This window comes from Bison bison, unplaced genomic scaffold (assembly GCF_000754665.1).
Source record: "Bison bison bison isolate TAMUID 2011002044 unplaced genomic scaffold, Bison_UMD1.0 scf7180017864373, whole genome shotgun sequence".
Classification (NCBI taxonomy): Eukaryota; Metazoa; Chordata; class Mammalia; order Artiodactyla; family Bovidae; genus Bison; species Bison bison.
Window position 1 is genome coordinate 9,132,458 of NW_011494945.1, and position 22,581 is coordinate 9,155,038.

General features: G+C 40.2%; 1 protein-coding gene across 1 annotated transcript in view; it reads right to left on the reverse strand.

Moving 5' to 3' along the window:
* AIM1 (absent in melanoma 1) overlaps window positions 1–22,581 on the reverse strand; it is a 258,316-nt gene that overhangs the window by 232,352 nt on the left and 3,383 nt on the right. Inside the window, exon 2 of the mRNA XM_010856701.1 lies at window positions 11,906–12,064. Within this exon, the coding sequence (XP_010855003.1) occupies window positions 11,906–12,006 (101 nt within the window). The 5' untranslated portion in view covers window positions 12,007–12,064. The remainder of the gene's footprint in view (window positions 1–11,905; window positions 12,065–22,581) is intronic.

The window sequence follows — 22,581 nt, forward strand, 5'->3', positions numbered from 1 at the left end:
ACTCTTTGCATGAGGTGGCCAAAGTCCTGGAGTTTCAGCTTTAGCATCATTCCTTCCAAAGAAATCCCAGGGCTGATCTCCTTCAGAATGGACTGGTTGCATCTCCTTGCAGTCCAAGGGACTCTCAAGAGTCTTCTCCAACACCACAGTTCAAAAGCATCAATTCTTCGGCGCTCAGCCTTCTTCACAGTCCAACTCTCACATCCATACATGACCACAGGAAAAACCATAGCCTTGACTAGATGGACCTTTGTTGGCAAAGTAATGTCTCTGCTTTTGAATATGCTATCTAGGTTGGACATAACTTTCCTTCCAAGGAGTAAGCATCTTTTAATTTCATGGCTGCAATCACCATCTGCAGTGATTTTGAAGCCCCCCAAAATAAAGTCTCTCACTATTTCCACTGTTTCCCTATCTGTTTGTCATGAAGTGATGGGACCGGATGCCATGATCTTAGTTTTCTGAATGCTGAGCTTTAAGCCAACTTTTTCACTCTCCTCTTTCACTTTCATCAAGAGGCTTTTTAGTTCCTCTTCACTTTCTGCCATAAGGGTGGTGTCATCTGCATATCTGAGGTTATTGATATTTCTCCTGGCAATCCTGATACCAGCTTGTGCTTCTTCCAGCCCAGCGTTTCTCATGATGTACTCTGCATATAAGTTAAATAAGCAGGGTGACGATATACAGCCTTGATGTACTCCTTTTCCTATTTGGGACCAGTCTGTTGTTCCATGTCCAGTTCTAACTGTTGCTTCCTGACCTGCATATAGGTTTCTCAAGAGGCAGGTCAGGTGGTCTGGTATTCCCATCTCTTTCAGAATTTTCCACAGTGTATTGCAATCCACACAGTCAAAAGCTTTGGCATAGTCAATAAAGCAGAAATAGATGTTTTTCTGGAACTCTCTTGCTTTTTCGGATGATCCAACGGATGTTAGCAATTTGATCTCTGCTTCCTCTGCCTTTTCCACTAAAGTAATTAGGAGGATTAAATAATGTGTGAAATAGGGGACATAAGAAGATTTTGGGGGTGATGGAAATATTCCTATTCTGTATCGTGATTGTAATGGTAATTAGTGACATGACTATGGCATTTGTCAAAACTCATGGAACTGTACACCAAAAGGTATGAATTTCTGAATGTCAAGTATACCTCAGTAAGCCTTACTTTTAAAATATATAATAAAAATTTTTAATGCATATAAAGTAATTAGCACAGTGTTTGACACTTAGTAAGTGCATAATAAATTATAGTTTTATGGGGCTATATCAGAATTATGAAACATTTATTCTTCTATTGTCACAGCAATGATTCTCCCCATAGTTACTAAAATCCTACATCTTGGTGTACTGAATTGAAGATCAAATTCAGTATTCCTCGTGTACCTCTTCTGCTCTTTAAATGTTATTAAATATCAAGGAATGTACCAAAGAACAGTTGCTGCCCAGGTGGTTCAGTGGTAAAGAATCTGCCTGTCAAGCAGGAGACTCGGGCTCACTCCCTGGGTAAGGAAGATCCCCTGGAAAAGGCTCCTTTGTCCATGGGGTTGCAAGAGAGGTGGACATGACTTAGCAACTAAACAACAGCAAAGGAACAGTCAAAGAATACTTCCAGCTACAGTGCTGAAAATTCTCACTTTACAAAGATCTATTAAACTCCCATTGAGGGCGGACTCTATGGGATGCAGAGGGATATAAAGATGATACATGTGTTCCTCCATCTTAAACACTTAATATATATTCATTCATTCCTAAATTGTCTTTTGAATGTCGATTATGGGCCAAACATTTGCACTTGGAAATATATTTGGAACTGGGGGAGATAATTACTATCCTTATGAATCAGTCTCGTGGGAGAAGTGGACTTTCACCCAAGAATTACCCCAATACATATTAGAAGTTTCAGAATAGATACAAATGTTCAGCTGGCTTGGAAATCTCACAGAAAAGACAGCTGACCTGAAATTCAGCAGAGATGAGAACAAACCAAGAGTTTGTTTTCTGTGTGTGTGTGGTGCAGTAATATGGCAGATAAGAAGGTGAAGGATAGAATCCTAGTAGTAGAGAAATTCTTTCTAGAAGGGATTCTCAATTTTGGATTTAAAACATGTGGTCTATGCACACATAGGGGACAGACTTACAGACACGGGGGATGGGGGAAGGAGAGGGTGGGATGAATGGAGAGAGCAGCATGGAAACATATATGCTACCATATGTAAAACAGACAGCCAGTGGGAATTTGCTGTATGACTCAGGGAACTCAAACTCGAGTTCTGTGACAAACTAGAGGGGTGGGATGGGGAGGGAGATAGGAGGGGACTTCAGAAGGGAGGAGACGTATGTATACCTGTGGCTGATTCATGTTCATGCATGGCAGAAGCCAGCACAATATTGTAAAACAATTATCCTTCAATTAAAAATAAATAATTTTTTTTAAAAAACATGTGATCTATGGACAATTGGGGATGTTTGAATATGGATTTATGTTAGGTAATGACATCATATCAATGTTGAGTTTTTGAGTGTCGTAATTATACTGTGGTTATGTAGGAGATTATTCTTTTGCTTAGGAGACATGTTGAAGTATTTAAAGGTAAAAGTGTCTTGACAGCACAATATTTTCAAATAATTCAACAAAAATAATGTTGAATAAAGATGATAGGTAAACAGATATAAAAGTGGCAAATTTTTACAATTTGATGAATCAGAGTGAAGAATATATGGTTGTTTATTGTACTATCCTCTCTCTCCTTCCATTTCCCATCTCTCTTCCTTTATGCTATTGTCATATATTTTACTTTAAAATATGTCATAAATCTCTCAGTCCATTTCTATTATTTTTCTTTAAATAATCAATTATCTTTAAAAAATTTTTATTCTAGGGTAAGATTTAGGAGTTCATCACTGCCTTACATGTCAGACTCAGACAGTTCCTGTCCTTAGGTAGCTTACCATCAAATTTTACAGATGAAACAATTACCTGAATTACGATTTTATTTGGTTAGTTTAAAACCACAATCACAGAAAACTAACCAAACTGATCACATGGACCACAACCTTGTTTAATCCAATGAAACTATGAGCCATGCCATGTATGGCCACCCAAGACGAAGGGGTTGTGGTGGAGAGTTCTGACAAAATGTGGTCCACTGGAGAAGGCAATGGGAAACCACTTCAGCATTCTTGCCTTGACCTCATGAACAGTACGAAAAGGCAAAAAGATATGACACTGAAAGATAAAGTCCCCAGTTTGGTAGGTGCCCAATATACTACTGGAGAAGAGTGGAGAAATAGCTCCAGAAAGAATGAAGAGGCTGAGCCAAAGAGGAAACAACGCCCAGTTGTGGAAGTGTCTAGTAGTGAGAGAAAAGTCTGATGCTATAAATAACAATATTGCATAGGAACTTGGAATATTAGGATCAAGAATCAAGGTAAATTGGAAGTGGTCAAACAGGAGATGGCAAGAGTGAACATTGACATTTTAGGAATCAGTGAACTAAAATGGACAGGAATGGGCAAATTTAATTCACATGACCATTATATCTACTACTGTGGACAAGAATCCCTTAAAAGAAATGGAGTAGCCCTCACAGTCAACAAAAGAGTCCAAAATGCAGTACTTTGGTCCAATCTCAAAAATAACAGAATGATCTCTACTCATTTCCAAGGCAAACCATTCAATATCACAGTAATCCAAGTCTATGATCCAAGCACTAATGCCGTAGAAGCTGAAGTTGAACAGTTCTATGAAGACCTTCAAGATCTTATAGGACTAACACCAAAAAAAGAAAGATGTCCTTTTCATCACAGGGGACTGGAATGCAAAGTAGGAAGTCAAGAGATACCTAGAGTAACGGGCAAGTTTGGCCTTGAAGTACAAAATGAAGCAGGTCAAAAGCCAACAGAGTTTTGCCAAGAGACCACACTGGTCATAGCAAACACCCTCTTCCAACAGCACAAGAGACATCACCAGTGGCTCAATACTGAAATCATATTGATTATATTCTTTTCAATCGAAGATGGAGAATCTATAGAGTCAGCCAAAACAAGATCAGGAGCTGACTGTGGCTCAGATCATGAATTCCTTATTGCCAAATTCAGACTTAAATTGAAGAAAGTAGGGAAAACCATAGGCCATTCAGATATGACCTAAATCAAATCCGTTATGATTATACAATGGAAATGACAAATAGATTCAATGGATTAGAGCTGATAGACAGAGTGCCTGAAGGACTATGGACAGAGCTTCATAACATTGTACAGAAGGAGGTGATCAAAACCATCCCCACCAAAAAGAAATGCAAAAGGCAAAATGGTTGTCTGAGGAGGCCTTACAAATAGCTGAGAAAAGAAGAGAAGCAAAAGGCAAAGGAGAAAAGGAAAGATATACCCATTGAATGCAGAGTTCCAAAGAACAGCAAGGAGAAATAAGAAAGTCTTCATTAATGAACAATGTAAAGAAATAGAGGAAAACAATAGAATGGGAAAGACTAGAGATCTCTTCAAGAAAATTAGAGATACCAAGGGAATATTTCAAGCAAAGATGGGCACAATAAAGGACAGAAACAGTACGGGCCTAACAGAAGCAGAAAATATTAAGAAGAGGTGACAAGAATACACAGAAGTATACAAAAAAGATCTTAATGACCCAGATAACCATGATGGTGTGATCACTGTCCTAGAGCCAGACATTTTAGAGTGCAAAGTCAAGAGGGCCTTAGGTAGCATCACTATGAACAAAGCTAGTGGAGGTGATGCAATTCCAGCTGAGCTATTTAAAATTCTAAAAGATGATGCTGTGAAAGTGCTGCACTCAATATGACAGCAAATTTGGAAAACTCAACAATGGCCACAGGACTGGAAAAGGTCAGTTTTCATTCCAATTGCTAAGAAAAGCAATGCCAAAGAATGTTCAAACTACTGCACAATTGCCCTCATTTCACATGCTAGCAAAGTAATGCTCAAAATTCTCCAAGCTAGGCTTCAACAGTACATGGACTGAGAACTTCCAGATGTTCAAGCTGGATTTAGAAAAGGCAAAGGAACCAGAGATCAAATTGCCAACATCTTTTGGATAGTAGAGAAAGCAAGAGAATTCCAGAAGAACATCTACTTCTGCTTCATTGACTATGCTAAAGCCTTCGAAGAGATGGGAATACCAGACCACATTACCTGCCTCCTGAGAAATCTGTGTGAAGGTCAAGAAGCAACAGTTAGAACTGGACATGAAACAACAGACTGGTTCCAAATTGGGAAAGGAGAATAACAAGACTGAATACTGTCACCCTAGTTATTTAACTTATATGCAGAGTACATCATGTGAAATCTCAGGTTGGAGGAAGCACAAGCTGGAATCAAGATTGCTGGGAGAAATAGCAATAATCTCAGATATGCAGATGACACCACCCTTATGGCAGAAAGTTAAGAGGAACTAAAGAGCCTCCTGATGAAAGTGAAAGAAAAGAGTGAAAAAGCTGGCTTAAAACTCAATTTCAAAAAACAAAGATCATGGCATCCAGTCCCATCACTTCATGGCAAATAGGTGGGGAAAAACAGTGAAAGAATGGTTTCTTGGGCTCCAACCATTCAACCATCTCATCCTCTGTTGTGCAGATCACTGCAGATTGTGACTGCAGCCATGAAATTAAAAGATGCTTGCTCTTTGGACAAAAAGCAATGACAAACCTAGACAGTGTATTAAAAAGCAAAGACATTACTTTGCTAACAAAGGTCTGTATAGTCAGTTATGGTTTTTCCAGTAGTCACGTATGGATGTGAGAGTTGGACCATAAAGAAGGCTGAGTGCCGAAGAATTGATGCTTTTGAACTGTGGCACTGGAGAAGATTCTTGAGAGTGCCTTGGACTGCAAGGAGATCAAAGCAGTCAATCCTAAAGGAAATCAATCCTGAATATTCTTGGAAGGATGGATGCTGAAGTTGAAGCTCCAATCCTTTGGCCACCTGATGCGAAGAACTGACTCATTGGAAAAGACCCTGATACTGAGAAAGATTGAAGGCAGGAAGAGAAGGGGACAAAAGAGGATGAGATGGTTGGATGGCATCACTGACTCAATGAACATAAGTTTGAGCAGGCTTTGGGAGATGGTGATGGACAGGGAACCCTGGCGTTCTGCAGTCCATGAGGTCGCAAAGAGTCAGACATGACTGAGTGACTAAAGAACAATGGTTTTATTTAGAATTCTGACATAACAGTAGCTGTAGCTAGACCCTGGCTCTGCTCTAGTCTCCCTGATTTCCAAAAACTTCTCTACCAATTGTTGTAGAACTGAAGAAGCAACGGAAGCCAGAGAGTCAGCCTTACAGAGATACCACTGCATAAAGTCAGCCTCAATCTGTGGGAAGTAAATAATTAGTTATCAATGAAAACCTAGCTAGTTTTTGAAATATATAAGCTAACAACCCTTACTTAAAACACGTATTTTATCAAGAAAATTTTTAACACTAAGAGTGAGCAGACATTTCCATTGCACAATCTGAAACTAATGTTGTTTTAAGTTAAATATATATCTATATTAACAGATATCTTTGTATCTAGATGTTTTCTTATAGTCACAAAATTTAGTTGTCCTCTTGTCCATGTTCAATCAAACCTCTGTCATGGCTGGTGATGCTAGTATTACAAACATGATTGCCATTAACCAGTTTTGAGTCCTAGGAGATATACAGTAAAAAATTTCCCCTTTATTGGTATATTATTAGCAGTAACTCTCGAGCAAAGTTAAGAATGCCTCAAGAGAGTGGTTCATAGGTTAATTATAGACAATCCTCACTACATAGTTTAAGCCTGTGTATACAGTTTTAAGATTTCTCGATATGTGGCACAAAAACAGACATACAGATCAATGGAACAGAACAGAGTCCAGAGATAAACCCACACACCTATGGACAATTAATCAGTTCAAGAAAGGAGGCAACAATATACAATGGAGAAAAAACAATTTCTTCAGCAAGTGGTGATGGGAAAGTTGAACAGCCACATGAAGTTAGAACACACCCTCCCATCATACACAAAAATAAACTCAAAATGACTCAAACACTTAAATATAAGACAAGACAGAATAAAACTCCTGAAACAGAACATAAGAAAACATTCTCTGACATAAATCATTCAAGTGTTTTCTTAGGTCAGAAAATATACATGCATGCCTATGTTCACAGCAGCACTATTTATAATGGCCAAGACGTGGAAATAACCTGAACGCCCATCAACAAATGAATGGAAAAGAAGATATGATATACATATCCAATAGACTATTACTCAGCCATTTAAAAGAATGAAATAAAGCCATTTGCAGCAACATGGGTGGACCTAGGGGTTATGATATAAGAAAAGTCAGTCAGAAAGAGAAAGACAAATACCATATGACATCACTCATAAGTGGAATCTAAAATACAATACAAATGAACCTATCTATGAAGCAGAAACAGACTCAAAGGCATAGAGAACAGATTTGTGTTCGTCAAGGGAAAAGTAGGGTAAGGGAAGGATAGATTAGGAGTTTGGGATTAGCAGATGCAAGCTATTATATATATGATGGATAAATAAGAAAGTCCTACTATATAGCACAGATAACTATATTAATTCTGTGATAAATAACAATTGAAAAGAATATATATATGTATAACTGAGTCATTTTGCTGTACATCAGAAATTAACACAACATTGTAAATCAACTATACGTCAATAACATTTTTTGAAAAGATTTCTCAATATGGAGATTTAGTTTATTACAATGATCCTATGTCATGTTTATTTCAGTACTTTTAATGGCTACACATTTATTCTTCAAGGACTTTTTTAAAACATACAACCACGAGCTATCCAAAGGCAAATATAATAAAATAAAGTAAATGATCCAAATATGTATTTTTTCCAGTAGAAGGGGTGATAGAAATTAGCTATAATTATAAAGTAATGTGAATTGTTTTTCTTCTATGTTTCTTTAACTGGTTTTAAAGACAAATGTTAAAGAGTTTTATTGATGCTTCCAGTAATTACATTATTGTTCAACAAATGTGTAGCCTTCTGGAGTTTCAACTTTGAGGAACAACATAATTTACATTTCATTACGTTTTTTTTAGAACTCACCTAACTTTACAATTGTACCTTTTAGCTAATGGCTTTAATTCAAGTAATTCATTTTAGCTATAAAAAGCATTTAGTGGTAACTGGAAGTTAACAATGGAATTTTTTTAACAGCTCAGAAATATATTTTATTTATCTTTATTGAAGTGTAGTTGATTTACAATATCATGTAAGTTTCAGGTATATAGTACAGTGATTCATATTTTTTGCATATTATATTCCATTATAGATTATTATAAAATATTGAGAATAATTCCCTCTGCTATATGTTTAGTACATTTTATATGTTAATCCCATGCTCCTAATTTGTCCCTCCTCCGCACTTTTGATACAATAAATTTGTTTCCTATGTCTGTGAATCTGTTTGTTTTGTTTACAGATTCTTTATTATTATTATTTTTTAGATTTCACTTATAAGTGATATCACAGAGTATCTTTCTCTGACATTTCACTAACCATAATATTCTCTAAGTCTACCCATGTTGTTCCAAATGGCAATATTTAATTCTTCTTATGGCTGAGTAATATCCCATTACACACACACACACATATCTATCACATCTTCTTAGGCCAATTGTCTATTGATGGGCAACACTGTTATTATTAATAAGTACATCCTGTATTCAGTTAATAAGCAGGTCTCAGGGCTACATAGGACCTGAAACATGCTTGAGGAGTGCAACACATGAAACTAATAAATATTAAATGATTAGGGTCAAAATTTAAAAGCTGCTGCTTTAATGTGAGCCTTTAATAATTATTATATTAGCTTACTAATCTAATGCTTAAGAATGAATACATTGTATTTTTGTCTCCTTTCTTGGCTGTGCCTTAGTCCAGCATTATTCCTCTGTTTCTTAATCCTGAATCTTGGCCTAAATAACTAAGCAGGACAACATGAATACCTGATTTACATTCAAACTGCTTGGAGACAGTCCTGTCCTGCAGCTAAAATATGGTGATCCACATACCACCCAAGTTAAGCACTGCCCATTGTAGTAAATTGAGAATATTATATAATTTATCCAGCTGAATAAAGACTTTGCAAGAGAAGACATAATTATTATATGAGAAAACAGAAAAAATATTTCTTCTCATATGCAGTGCTTATTAAATTGTATGCATTATACAGTACTGGATTTTTTTCTTCATATTTATATTATTCCAGAAAAGTATTTAAGGTAGGTGAGTAAACTACATTACTCATAAGCAATAGGCTGTGTAGGTTGATTTTCCCACTCAAAAATATAATTTCATACACTGTGAAAGCATAATAAAAGTACCTTAGATATTTAAGCAACCAGATTCAAACACTACTGACCTGGCTTGCTGTTGTTTAGTTGCTAAGTTGTGTCTGACCCTTTTGTGATCCCATGAACTGTAGTTTGCCAGGCTCCTCTGTCCATGGATTTTCCCAGGCAAGAATACTGGAGTGGGTAGCCATTTCCTTCTCCAGGGGATCCTCCTAACCCAGGGACTAAACCCATGTCTCCTGCATTGCAGACAGATTCTTTCCTCTGAGCCACCAGGGAAGCCCCACTGAGCTTGCTAGTTTATACATGGTAATGTATACATGGGACAATCTAGCCCATCAGTTACTATATTTAGCATCCAGAGCAATTCATATCAATGTGGGCTAATTATTCTGACTAAATGGATCCATCAATTCAACTCCAAAGTTAGTATTTTGATTTCCCTCCTACTGAATTGACATTGTCTCTGTGATGTACCCATTGTCTAAATTATGGCATTCCAGATCAAGCCCATAGTAACAGATCTTAAACCTCAACCCCCACTGACCAACGCCTTCCCTCCAATCAGTCACTATTTCTCCTTCTCACCCTCTCCTTTCCATCCCATACCATTATCTTTCTTGTCATTTCTCAGTTGCTGCAGTAGCTTTTCAGATGCTCCCGTCATTGCCAATACTGGTCAAAAACCCCTTAGTGCCATGGTCTGAGGAAGTTTCCCAAACCACAGATCTCTGATCATATAACATCCTTAATTGAAACCCTTCAAAATGCCTCCCCTGTTGTTACAGCGGGAGCTTTAGAACCTTCTTTACATAACCAACTGGAAGCAATACTCACAGCACAAGGTACACATACTAATTCACGATGTGCATATATATGCATGACTGAAGTAAAAGTTTTATGGAGCAAACTTACCCTTAATTCTTGTGATACACTCTGATATTTCCTATTCTATTCGATTCTTCTGTTCTATAAAATTCAATTTCACACACAAAAATTATTGATTCCAAACTGTAGTGCTGAAGAAGACTCTTGATAGTCCCTTGAACAGCAAGGAGATCAAACCAGTCAATCCTGAAGGAAATCAACCCTGATTATTCATTGGAAGGACTGATGCTGAAGCTCCAATCCTTTGGCTACCTGATGCGAAGAGCTGACTCATTGGAAAAGACCCTGATGCTGGGAAAGACTGAAGGCAGGAGAAGGGGACAACAGAGGATGAGATGGTTGGATGGTATCACCAACTCACTGGACATGAGTTTAAGCAAACTCAGGGAGATAGTGAAGGACAGGAAAGCCTGGTGTGCTGCAGTTCCTGGGGTCAGAAAGAGTTGGACACGACTTAGTGATTAAACAACAACAAATTGATCTTGCAAACCACTAATAGATCATAAGGTACAGTTTGAAAAATGCTGGTCTAGAGGATAAAGTTTACACTATTTACCTCTGTTTCCAAGCCTTCTTCTGATATAGATCTGGACGACAATTCTGGGTTCATTCATTCATTATCTCACCAATAAACAGCTGACCAAAGCTTACTTGCTCACTACCTGTCCGGCCCTAGGCCCTAGTGAGTAAAGGCTCAGTGCTGACCAGAGGAGTTCAGTATTTTGTGGAACACAGACCAGCACAAAGGCTATTACCATTTAGTTATGAAATAAAGGTAAGACTCAGACAGAGCAATTAATTCCGACCACAAAGGGATCATCAGCACAAACAGGCTAGGGGACTCAGCTTCAAGCACCCGGCTGTCTATAAACACATTTCAGAGATCTGTCGGTGATATTTAAGAGGCACGCCAACGTTATGAACTTTTGTTTCCTCTAGTGATTTGTAATATGAGTTTTAGGATTGCAAAGTTTTCTGTACAACTCCAATAAACATTTTGGTTTTAAATTCAAAAAAAGAAGAAGACTCGCCTGCAGGCGCTCCGGCTCGGCTCGGGCTCCCAGGGCCTCCCTCGCCGCACCCTCTCCCCGCCTCCCACGCTGTGACTCCAACCAGAGCTGCCCCCCGCCACCACCCGGCTCCGGACCCCTGGAGCGCACCGCTCTCAGCGCCCCTTCCCACCTCCCCGCAGCCCCGCGCCGCGCTCGCGCCGCGTTCCCTTCCCCTCGCCACCCGCTCCCTGCCACCCCAGCACCCTGAAGCCCCGCACCCTGGAGGAGGAGGTCCGGACGCAACTTGCCAGGGGCCTCCCTGTGGACTTAAACCCAGAGAACTCTACCCGCCCTTCAGGGCGTTCAAGGGGTATGAAGGGTCCCTGACCAAGCTCTCATAGAGCAGCCTGCGGGTGTTGTGATCCGTGACAGCAGGGCTGGAGCAGAAGCCGTCAGAACGCATTGAACCGTATTCACTTTGATCCTGAGAACCCGCAGACCCTGAGGCTAAAGTATGCCAAAGCCACTACCAAGACGGCCAAGAACAAGCTGATGGCCGCACCAAATCCCACCAACGCCCAGCCCGCCCTAGAGCGCCCTTCAGCTTATGGGACCCCTAAGACCTGATCCCCCAATGCCCGCATCCTCAGACGGGTAGGGCACCGTACCTTCTGCCCACCACGGAGCTGACCTCCACCGTCTCGCCTGCTGCGCTCACCTGCCCAGCTGTCACTGCTCCGAGAAGGCAGGTCAGGTGGCGCTCTCCCATTTTCAGGATGAAGAAACTGATGCCCAGGGTGGTGCTGGTACACTTTCTCTGACATCACCTGCGAGGATGGAAATCTGGTCAGTTCTGTTAGTTCTTTAGTCTTGTCACCGCAGCGTGAAGCCCGGGCCCCGCCGGCCCCACTGGGAGGAAGGTGCCCTGAGCTTCCACTGCCCCCAGGTGCTGGCCCTGCAGCTTTCTTCTGAAGATTGAATTTTAAGCCTGATTCAGTGGACTGTTTCCTTCTTCCTTTCTCTCCTCTTCCTCAGCCTTGCCCTGCCCCCCAAGTCCCTCTCCAAAGCCTCATGGTAGGATTCATGGTCTTCTCACCAGGATCCTGCAGCACCCTGCCATGCCAAGTCGCTTCAATCGTGTCTGATTCTTTCCAATCCTGTGGACCATAACCTACTAAGCTCTTCTGTCCATGGGATTTTCCAGGCAAGAATACTGCCATGCCCTCCTCCAGGGGATCTTCCTGACCCAGGGATTGAACCCGTGTCTCTTAAGTCTCCTGCACTGGCAGGCATATTCTTTAGGGCTTACCTGGGAAGACACCCAGACCCAACTCAGAGTCCTGACCCCCAGTCCAAAGTTGCTTCCACAGCTCCACCTCGAAGATACCAAGCGTTTAACCCTACATGTTTTCCAGCATGAATTAAGACACACTTAAACTTGTGGATGTGAGTGCACCATTTGTTTTCACATTGTGTCACCATAGCAACATGTCCTGACCACTAAGGGTTCATCATTCCCTGCCCTTCTCCCTACATCCTTCCCCTGCACCCAGCCTACCTCAGTGAGGACCAAGTCCTGCAGCTAGTTCCATCCAGCGCCCTTCAGCCAGCACCCCTCAGCACCCCACTCACTTCCTGGCTGAACAGAAAGGACCACCCAGCCAAGGGAGAACGTTTTCTTGGTCATTTCAATAATCAAGGTCCTCTGCTTCCTCCTCCTCAGAGGGGCCAACAGCCAATTAAGAAAATCCTTTCTCTGCCCTATTTGCTTACCTCTCTCTCCACCCACACACCCCACCCCTGCCACGGCTCATCCTTCTTTTCAAATTTCAAAACCAACCAAAAGTGAAATTATTTTTGTAGCCTATGTAACAAAATATTTGTGCCACGTAAAGAAGAAAAAGCTGCAAACACAGACTGTTAAGGCAGCACATAGTGGAGACATATAGGGCATTGCTGGGGTGGGGGGCGAGTAGAAAGACTTCCCAGAGGAACACACCTCTAAACTGACACCTAACAGAAAAATAGACATCAACCAGGAAAAAGAAGTGGGGAGAGGTAGAGTCCCAAGCAGAAGAACAGTTTGTATACCACTGAGGTGATAGTGGCAGGACCTTTTTGAAGAGTAAAGTGTTTCTGTGGGGCTGGACAAAGCTCAGGGACGCATGATAAAAGATAAGGATGGAGGAGTGTGGAATGCCCCATGGAGTGTGTTGAAAGCCACACTTGCTCTTTTAGGCCAGGGTTTCCAGATCTAGCCCAGGTATGCTGAGGACTCCACAGAGGTCCTAGGCACTGCAGGGAGAGGCAAGGTCAAGGCCAAGCAGGCTGGGCTCTCCTGATCCCTTTCAACCAGCATAGCAGTGACACAATATTGGCACTGGGAATACAAATTCCCAATACTGGATAGTGTGGAAAACGGATCTGAGAAGGGCCAAATGGACAGGTGTTCCAAACTAGGGGTGTGGCAGAAAGAAGAGTGGGAGCAATGCAGACTCAAGAGAAGGAAGAGACAGCACAGGGGATTGAATTCTTGAACAAGTCCTCATCTTTAAACTCACTGTGTCTTCTGTTCCCTTTGCTTGGAACAGGATTTCTTAAGCTTACTTATTTATTCCTTCACAGTGAATTGCTTGGACAATCTGGTGAAGCCTATGAACCTTTCTCAGAATAATATATTTAAATGCATAAGTGTACATATTATTACATAGACATACATGTTACTATAAAGAGATAATTGTATAATCCTATGCAATTATCAGAATATTAGGAAAACAAATTTGTGTTATATAGTATGCAATAAAACACAAATTCTTACAGTGAGTCTAATTCCTATAGTAATTTCAAAGTAAAAATGTGTGCAAATTAATATTTGAAGAATCTGAGTCAACTGCAGTATGAATATATCTATGTTTCTATTGGTAAAAAGTTACAAGTATTGCTAGCACTACCGGTTTGTGACCTATATTTATAATGGAAGAAAAAATGTTAAATTTCAAACTGGAGGTTAGTGAAAATAAAGACATACTCATTTTCTTTTCCCAATTCTTCAAGGCCCTTAATTTGCACCACGGATCCCTTGGTAAAGCCCCTTGCTTAAAGCCCTTTCTTACCTTGTCCATTAGTTGTATCTATCCTCTAAGATTTATTTTATACATTATTACATGTTCGCAAAGGTAGGTTCCCATAACAGTTGTACATAGTTCTATTACAGCCTGTGAGGAACTGTTGTTATCATGTGTTTACTTATCAGTTCTCTACCAAACTGGAATGTGAGTCCCTTGAGGGAAGAAATTACTTCTGATGCATCGTAGCATCAAGAATACCTGGTACAGCCACATACATAAAAGCCTATTAAGTGAATGAGCACACTGTTCTGTGAGAACACTAATCACTTCATAGACTGCAGGGAAAGTGTGGAGGTGGGGGAGAAGACGATGCTTTATTTGTATGTGTCTTTCAGGGATACAGAAATTTCATATTATGGTTGTTATGGTTCAATGAAAAGAATGTTAGAAAACCTACCTAGAACAAGGCAGTGAATAAAATCAGGGTGCATAAATGGTGGGTGGAAATGTGTGTGTGGCAATCAGAACATGAAAGCTTCTTGTTTAATTTTGCCCTCTGCTCTAATGGCAACATAGCCGAGATGAACTGTTTTTCTAGGGAGAAATTGGAATCATGGAACAAGAAGCAGTCCTGGAGACCTGTGAGAGGTGAAGAACTGGGCTGCCTGAAGCTTGCTTCTTCACTTCAGTTTCTCAGTCATTAGAAACGAAGGTGAGTTTACTGTGAGGCTAAATTTTTAGGTCTCTTCATTTACATGGGCCCTTTCTAGGGTCACTTAATTTTGTTATTTGTAATTTTCTTTGTGAATATGTGTATTTTCCAAAGAGGACTTCCCAAATTGTATATGCACTAAGATTTTAGTTACAGTATTAGAAAAATGTTATAGAATTGTGCCCAGCATATAGTATGCTCTGTAAACATTAACCAGCTAACTAACTAATGTATATGATGAATTGTCTAACTTCCTGTCATAGGGTCTCTTACATTTGCAGAATAAAATACACTCACACACTCAGGCATGAACATGTTTCACCCCTGCTTTTGATCATTCTTTATTCCTTTCCTGAAATACATGTACCTTCCCCTTCTCTCTCATTCCCTTAAATCATGACAATCCTGTAAAGCCCAAGGTAATAAGTGGATCATAGAACACAGTGATGGCTATAGAGCATTTCAGTGGTAGTGTTTAGAAAAACATGAAAAATAAACCATGGCATGTGTGGTAGTGATACCACTTAAGAAAGATAAAGGAGAAAGGTATGGGCTGACCGTGCCATCAGATTTAGGAGGTGAATGTGAAAGGGTGATGGTTATAAAATGGGCTTTAAAAAAACTCAGCAGTTATTCCACAACTTTATTTCTAGGCAAACTGAATACCTAAAGTTAAAAAAAAAAAATCAGAAATCGGTGTTTTAAACCATCCCACTTGTCCCTAAAATTGAGAGAGCCTTTAGGAATACAGCATCTCTGGGATGACAATTCCAATATTTAATGCATGTGTACAAATAATCCCACAGAAAGGCCCCAACACAAGAGTTGTTGATGTGGACCATCAACAATTTCAAAAAAAGTCTTTACTGAATTTGTTACAGTATTGCTTGTTTTATGTTTTGGTTTTTTGGCTGAGAGGCATGTGTGATCTCAGCTCTCTGACCAGGGAACCTGCACACTCTACACTGGAAGGTGGAGTCTTAACCACTGGACTATTTGGAAAGTCCCAAGAGTTGTTGATAAATGTACATCTTAAAAAAAAAAAAAGTACCTTTTAAAGTAAAAAAGAGAACTCCTCTAAATATTTTACTCAGTATAATTAAATGTGACTTTCATTTGAAATTTTATTTAAAAAACACTGCAACCTGCAAAGACATGAAGAAAATTTAAATAGATGTTACTAACTGAAAGAAGCCAATCTAAAAGGCCTCATACTTTATTATTTCAACCATACAACATTTTCAAAAACTCAAACCTATGGAGACATAAAATGATCAGTGGCTCCAGGGGTTTGGAGGAGGGAGGGATGAACAGACAGAGTGAAGAGGATTTTCAGGACAGTGAAACAACTCTGTATGAAAATATAATGGCAAATACCTGTCATTATACATTTGAATAAACTCATTTTTAGCCCCTCTGACTATATCAAGAGTGAGCCATAATGTAAACTTGGACTTTGTTTGAAAAAGATGTGCAAAGGTAGGTTCATCAATGGTAACAAATGCACTGGTGCAGGATATCATAGTGGAAGAAGTTGTGTGTGTGTGGAGACAGGGTATATGGAAACTTCCTGGACTTTCTGTTCAATCTGGGGTAAACCTAAAACTTTTCTAAAACGTATGAATTAAAAGTGTATGTTTTCCCTGATTTTAAGTTCAGCATTTAATAACCTAAGGATATGAATTATATTTTTGAAAAAGAATCCATAGTTTTGATACACATAACATAGAGTCTATGCATAATATCAGTTCAGTTAGTTCACTTGCTCAGTCTTGTCCGACTCTTTGCGACCCCATGAATCGCAGCACGCCAGGCCTCCCTGTCCATCACCAACTCCCGGAGTGCACTCAGACTCACATCCATCGAGTCAGTGATGCCATCCAGCCATCTCATCCTCTGTCGTCCCCTTCTCCTCCTGCCTCCAATCCCTCCCAGCATCAGAGTCTTTTCCAATGAGTCAACTCTTCGCATGAAGTGGCCAAAGTACTGGAGTTTCAGCTTTAGCACCATTCCTTCCAAAGAAATCCCAGGGCTGATCTCCTTTAGGATGGACTGGTTGCATCTCCTTGCAGTCCAAGGGACTCTCAAGAGTCTTCTCCAACACCACAGTTCAAAAGCATCAATTCTTCGGCGCTCAGCCTTCTTCACAGTCCAACTCTCACATCCATACATGACCACAGGAAAAACCATAGCCTTGACTAGACAGACCTTTGTTGGCAAAGTAATGTCTCTGCTTTTGAATATGCTATCTAGGTTGGACATAACTTTCCTTCCAAGGAGTAAGCATCTTTTAATTTCATGGCTGCAGTCACCATCTGCAGTGATTTTGGAGCCCAGAAAAATAAAGTCTGGCACTGTTTCCACTGTTGCCCCATCTATTTCCCATAAAGTATGGTACCAGATGCCATGATCTTCGTTTTCTGAATGTTGAGCTTTAAGCCAACTTTTTCACATAATATAGTAACCATTAATAAACTATGAAACAAAATGCTTTAAAAAGTGCCACTGCAGTTATGACTTCTAATTCTAAACTTTTAAGACATTTTTCCCCCTTAACTATTCTTTTCACCTTGTCTTGCATTCTTGCTGAATCTTGGTGTAATATTCTGTTTCCCAGACTACATAGTAAGCAGTTCTAAGACAGAAGAAGAATTGTGACTGAAATTCCTGTGCTTTCCTTATAGTCGGGGGTGGGGGCAGGGGGAGAGGGCGTTTCCAGCAGAAAGAACAGGGTCAGGAAAGACACAGAATGTGAGGCAGAGGTCAGAGAGAGACCAGGGAGCCAGACAGGTGATGGGTGATGAAGCTGAAAACTGGATAAGGTTAGTCCAAGAGATTTGGATTTTATTCTGTAGGCAGTGAGGACTTGGTTTTCATAAAAAACAGGGCAGTGACACATTAGAACTGTGCTAAAGGAGATTATTCTGGCAGCAGATTGTAAAAAGGGTTGGTGCAGAGGAGGGGAGGCACAGCGTCTGATGGACATAAAGGCACCGGCTCCTGTTTATTTGGAGCTCACTATGTACCAAGCACTGTGATGAATGTTTTATGTGCATTATCCTACCTAATCTTCATAACAAGTCTATGAAGCAGGTGCTACCATTATTCTCATTCAACCATGAGGAAAACGGAGAAGTGAAGGCTTGGAGAAGTTACAAAAGAGTCAAATTCTTGGGCGTGTGACGTGTTGTACCACAAAGGCCTGCTGTCACTATCTTGAAATTACTTTTCTTAAAGAAGGGCCCTCATTTTCATTTTGCACTAGCCCTGTGGAATTTTGTAGCCATTATTAAATAATTTTGTCTAGGGCTATACAGGTAATAGATGTCAGACATGGGATTTAAGAGTGCAAGTCCTCAGCTATAGAGGTTCCCAGGTGGCACAGTGGTAAAGAATCCATCTGCCAATGCAGGAGATGCAAGAGATGCAGTTTTGATCCCTTGGAGTGGGAAATGACAACCCACTCCAGTATTCTTGCCTGGAAAATTCCATGGGCAGAGGAGCCTAAAGGGCTACAGTCTGTGGGGTCAAAAAGAATCGGACACGACTGGGCACGCACGCAAGTCCTCAGCTATGCTATACTGCACTAGCTTATGATCCAAGAACAAAGAGAATGGATTTGAAGGAATTTTGTCAATACTGACAAAGTTTAGAGAGTGGTTTTTTTTTAATTAAAATAATTTTGTTGTGAAACTTTTTAAGGATTTCACAAAACCTCTTGAGATAACCAGAAGTTCCCTATTGGGAAACAGTCTATTGCATCACTGAGGGTGCTGTTAACTGGCCTTGCTGGTAGGGGAGCTCTGACCTTTGTATCAGGTTGATTGTGACACCTGGTGACAGCAACGTGTTATTGCAAGGATTTCTTTTTCTGTTTCAGGAATCAGGCAGTTTAGTCTGTTTTTTTTTTTTTTTAAGACTTCCCCTTAAATTTTACACTTCCCAGACTATTTTTCTGTTTTTGAAAAAACAAATTGAAAAACTGCCTGCCTGACTTTCCCCAGTTTTTAATAAGAGCTGTTCATAGAAAAATATTCATATAGGAACCATCACATAATCTAATTTGAAGATTTTTTAAGAATAATGTTAATTGGGGGGACCAAAAATTAAAACACAAATGCATTCTAGTTATGAATGCATATATGTTTCCAAATAGTATTTGGCATGTGGTTTTTATTCACTCCTACATAATCTGTGTAGGCGAGTAGATAGAGAATACTAACTGGAATCATAGTCTTATAATATTTTCAAAAGAAACCCACATTTTACCTGCAGCAGTGTTAGAATTACATCTGGTACCAAATAGTTGACATGGTAGTCATAGGAAAACTGATCCAACTTGCAATTTTAAAGTATAAAAATATATTCATGTATTGAAATTTGAGGGGTTCCTTTGCTGTTGCTTAAGAGTTATTTTCACTTTACCAAGCACCTAATTACGTGAACTCAAGAAATGCTTAAATGACTGAATGAAAACTTGTCACAGTGAAGGGAAAGCTATCACTAAGGTTAAAGGAGTCTATCTGCCCAGTTCCTGGATTCATTTTAGAATGCCAGCTGAATGGACACAAATGGACTGCCTATGATTGCTGAGCTCTGAAAGTCGCACAGTAATATTTGAATCCTCCAAACTTCTCTCACCTCATAGGAGCAAATATTATACAGTGATACTTTCCCAACTTCCAAGCATGTGTCTTTAGAATTTTCTAAAGGTAAAAACTTAGATGCTGAAGCTGAAGCTCCAACACAATGGCCACCTGATGTGTAGAGCCAACTCATTGAAAAAGACCCTGAAGCAAGGAGAAGCGGGAAGCAGAGGATGAGATGGTTAGATAGCATCACTAACTCAATGGACATGAATTCAAGCAAACTCTGGGAAATAGTGAAAGACAGGGAAGCCTGGTGTGTTGCAGTCCATGGGGTCACAAAGAGTTGGACACAGCTTAGCAAGTGAACAACAACAAAAACTTAGAACCATAAATATGATCAGCTACTGCTGCTGCTAAGTCGCTTCAGTCATGTCCGACTCTGTGCGACCCCATAGACGGCAGCCCACCAGGCTCCCCCGTCCCTGGGATTCTCCAGGCAAGAACACTGGAGTGGGTTGTCATTTCCTTTTCCAATGCATGAAAGTGAAAAGTGAAAGTGAAGTCGCTCAGTCGTGTCCAACTCTTAGCGACCCCATGGACTGCAGCCCTCCAGGCTCCTCTGTCCATGGGATTTTCCAGGCGAGAGTACTAGAGTGGGTTGCCATTGCCTTCTCCGAAATATGATCACAATGTGTGTTAAATTATTCAATCTAATGCATTCTGGCCTGGTTGTTTTGGTCTTTTGCTCAACATGAATATTTATGTTCAACTGAGGCAGGCAGTGCCTTAGAAACATGACGAGTTACAAAGGAGTATTAAGCTCCACCACCTTCAGCATCTAGGTAGGTAATCCAAAGTCTAAATAAGTGATAGCATGGGGACAGTGGGACACTGGACAGGTCACTCCCGGCCTGAAAGGGGGCAACTATAGCTCCACTCTAGCACTCGGGTGCCATGTGAGAATGTGGGCCCAGAGTTGTCAGATTTCAGAAGCCAGAAATCCAAATTTTTGAAACCCTAACCATTTTTTTTTTTTAATTTAAGAAACATTTTAGGGGCCTTCATGGTGGTCTGGTGGCTAAGACACTACATTCCCAGTGAAGGGGGCCTGGTTTGGATCCCTGGTCAGGGAACTAGATCCCACATGCTAAAACTAAGACTATATAAATAAATAACTTTTTTATATATATATAAAGAAATATTGTCAGGGGAAGAGTGGCTATCTGCCACTCTTCCTTACTGACCAAGATTAATTTGATCATGTGTAACTGTTAGGTTTTTTTTTCCATAGATAAACATAGCTACTAAAGAAATTGAGGCTGGTGAGGATTAATCATTTCCCATAATCTGGATATGGGATTGTAATGAAAGTCAATTTTAGATCAGATTCCAGTGCACCCACAGACACTTATTAATACAACCTGCTGTATAAGCTATGTAAGATCCCAACTCTCTGCCCTTTACAGTGCTCTCAGTATTTTGTTCCAAAAAATCTTATCTTGAGGCAGCTTTAACATCTTTCCTGTGGCTGAATTCTATAATCTCTATAGAAGACAAAATCAAGCTGCAGGGATCAAGCTGCAGGCTTCATGGATTCCCACACTTTGTTCCTTCAAGGGTGGCAAGAATCTCTAAAATGTTTTAGTCAATCCACATATCTTAAATATTGCTAATTTCATAAATGAGGTCTAATTTCTAACATTTATCCTACTTTTGAGAAGCCAAAAATAAAAACCTATTTCTGACATCACTATGCTAATTAGCAAGCCATGTGGTATGGATCAGGAGAGTGGAGGGATGACAGATGTTCTTGACAACAGCTGCTTCTGGAGTGTGGTCTTTCTGACCTTGACACCTCTGGAGTATGGCATTCTCAGTTTGGCCAACAATAAACGAAGCTTAAACTAGCATATGCATAGCATCACAGTGTGTATCCCAAAGCAGGTTAGAGTACATCATGATGTCAAATTAGTGGTCCAGTTCCCACCTGTGGGACTCATTTGCAGCTGTTCATAGATGCAGATTCATATTCATCCCTGCTTTCTAGGAGTTTCCATTGTAGCACCAGCTGAGGGGTATTGCTTGAGTAAAGATTAAAGGTTGGAAGAACAGACAAGTGATTGTGTTCTGGGAATACACAGCAGAGATAGAGACCGTACGGAAGAAGCAACAGTGCCTTCTGCAAGCAGACTACACAGCTGGCACCAAGACAGGAGGGAGCAGTGATGGAGACCCTGATTCACAGGCCACTGTGGGACTCCCACTCCACTAACAACAGAGTATCTCAATCTCTTTCAGCTTTCTTTGTTGATCATTTGGAGATTGACAAAGTAATAAAGGAAATCACTTTCTACCTAAACTCTAGGCTATGAGAAAGAATTTAGTTCCTAAGGGGAAAGTGATGGGAATCATAGAAGAAAGCTCATGTTCAGCTTATTTTACTTCCACATTTACTGAATGCCAGGCATTGTGCTGATATTAGGGATTTAAAAAAAAAAATTGAGGAAATGTTGAAGCACACCTAACCTAGATTGAGTGGATCAGAGAAAACTTTCTATCACCTGAACTGTCTTATGCAATGCGTGGTATATTTGAAGTGGGGAAAAGGGATACAACAATGCGTCTGGGGGGGGACAGCATTTTAGGCAGCAGGCACAGTGGGAACACAAACATGTTAGCCTGAGTGCAAAGAACTGCAAGACTTTGATACCATTGTAATTTAAAGTGCTTGGCAGGGAACATTAGGAAATGAGGCTAGAAAAAAGGGAAAAGCCAGTCATAGAGGGCCTTGTTGATCATGCTGAGAAACTAGAAATCTGTTCAGAAGGAATGAGTGAGGCATCTGAATTATATGGCAAGAATTCATTTCAGAGAATCTACTCTGGTTGAAATCTAAATCAAAGATAGTTGGCTCCTGGGGCAAACGGAGCAAGACTGGCAGCATGGAGACCAGTTAGCAGGCTAGCCCAATAGTG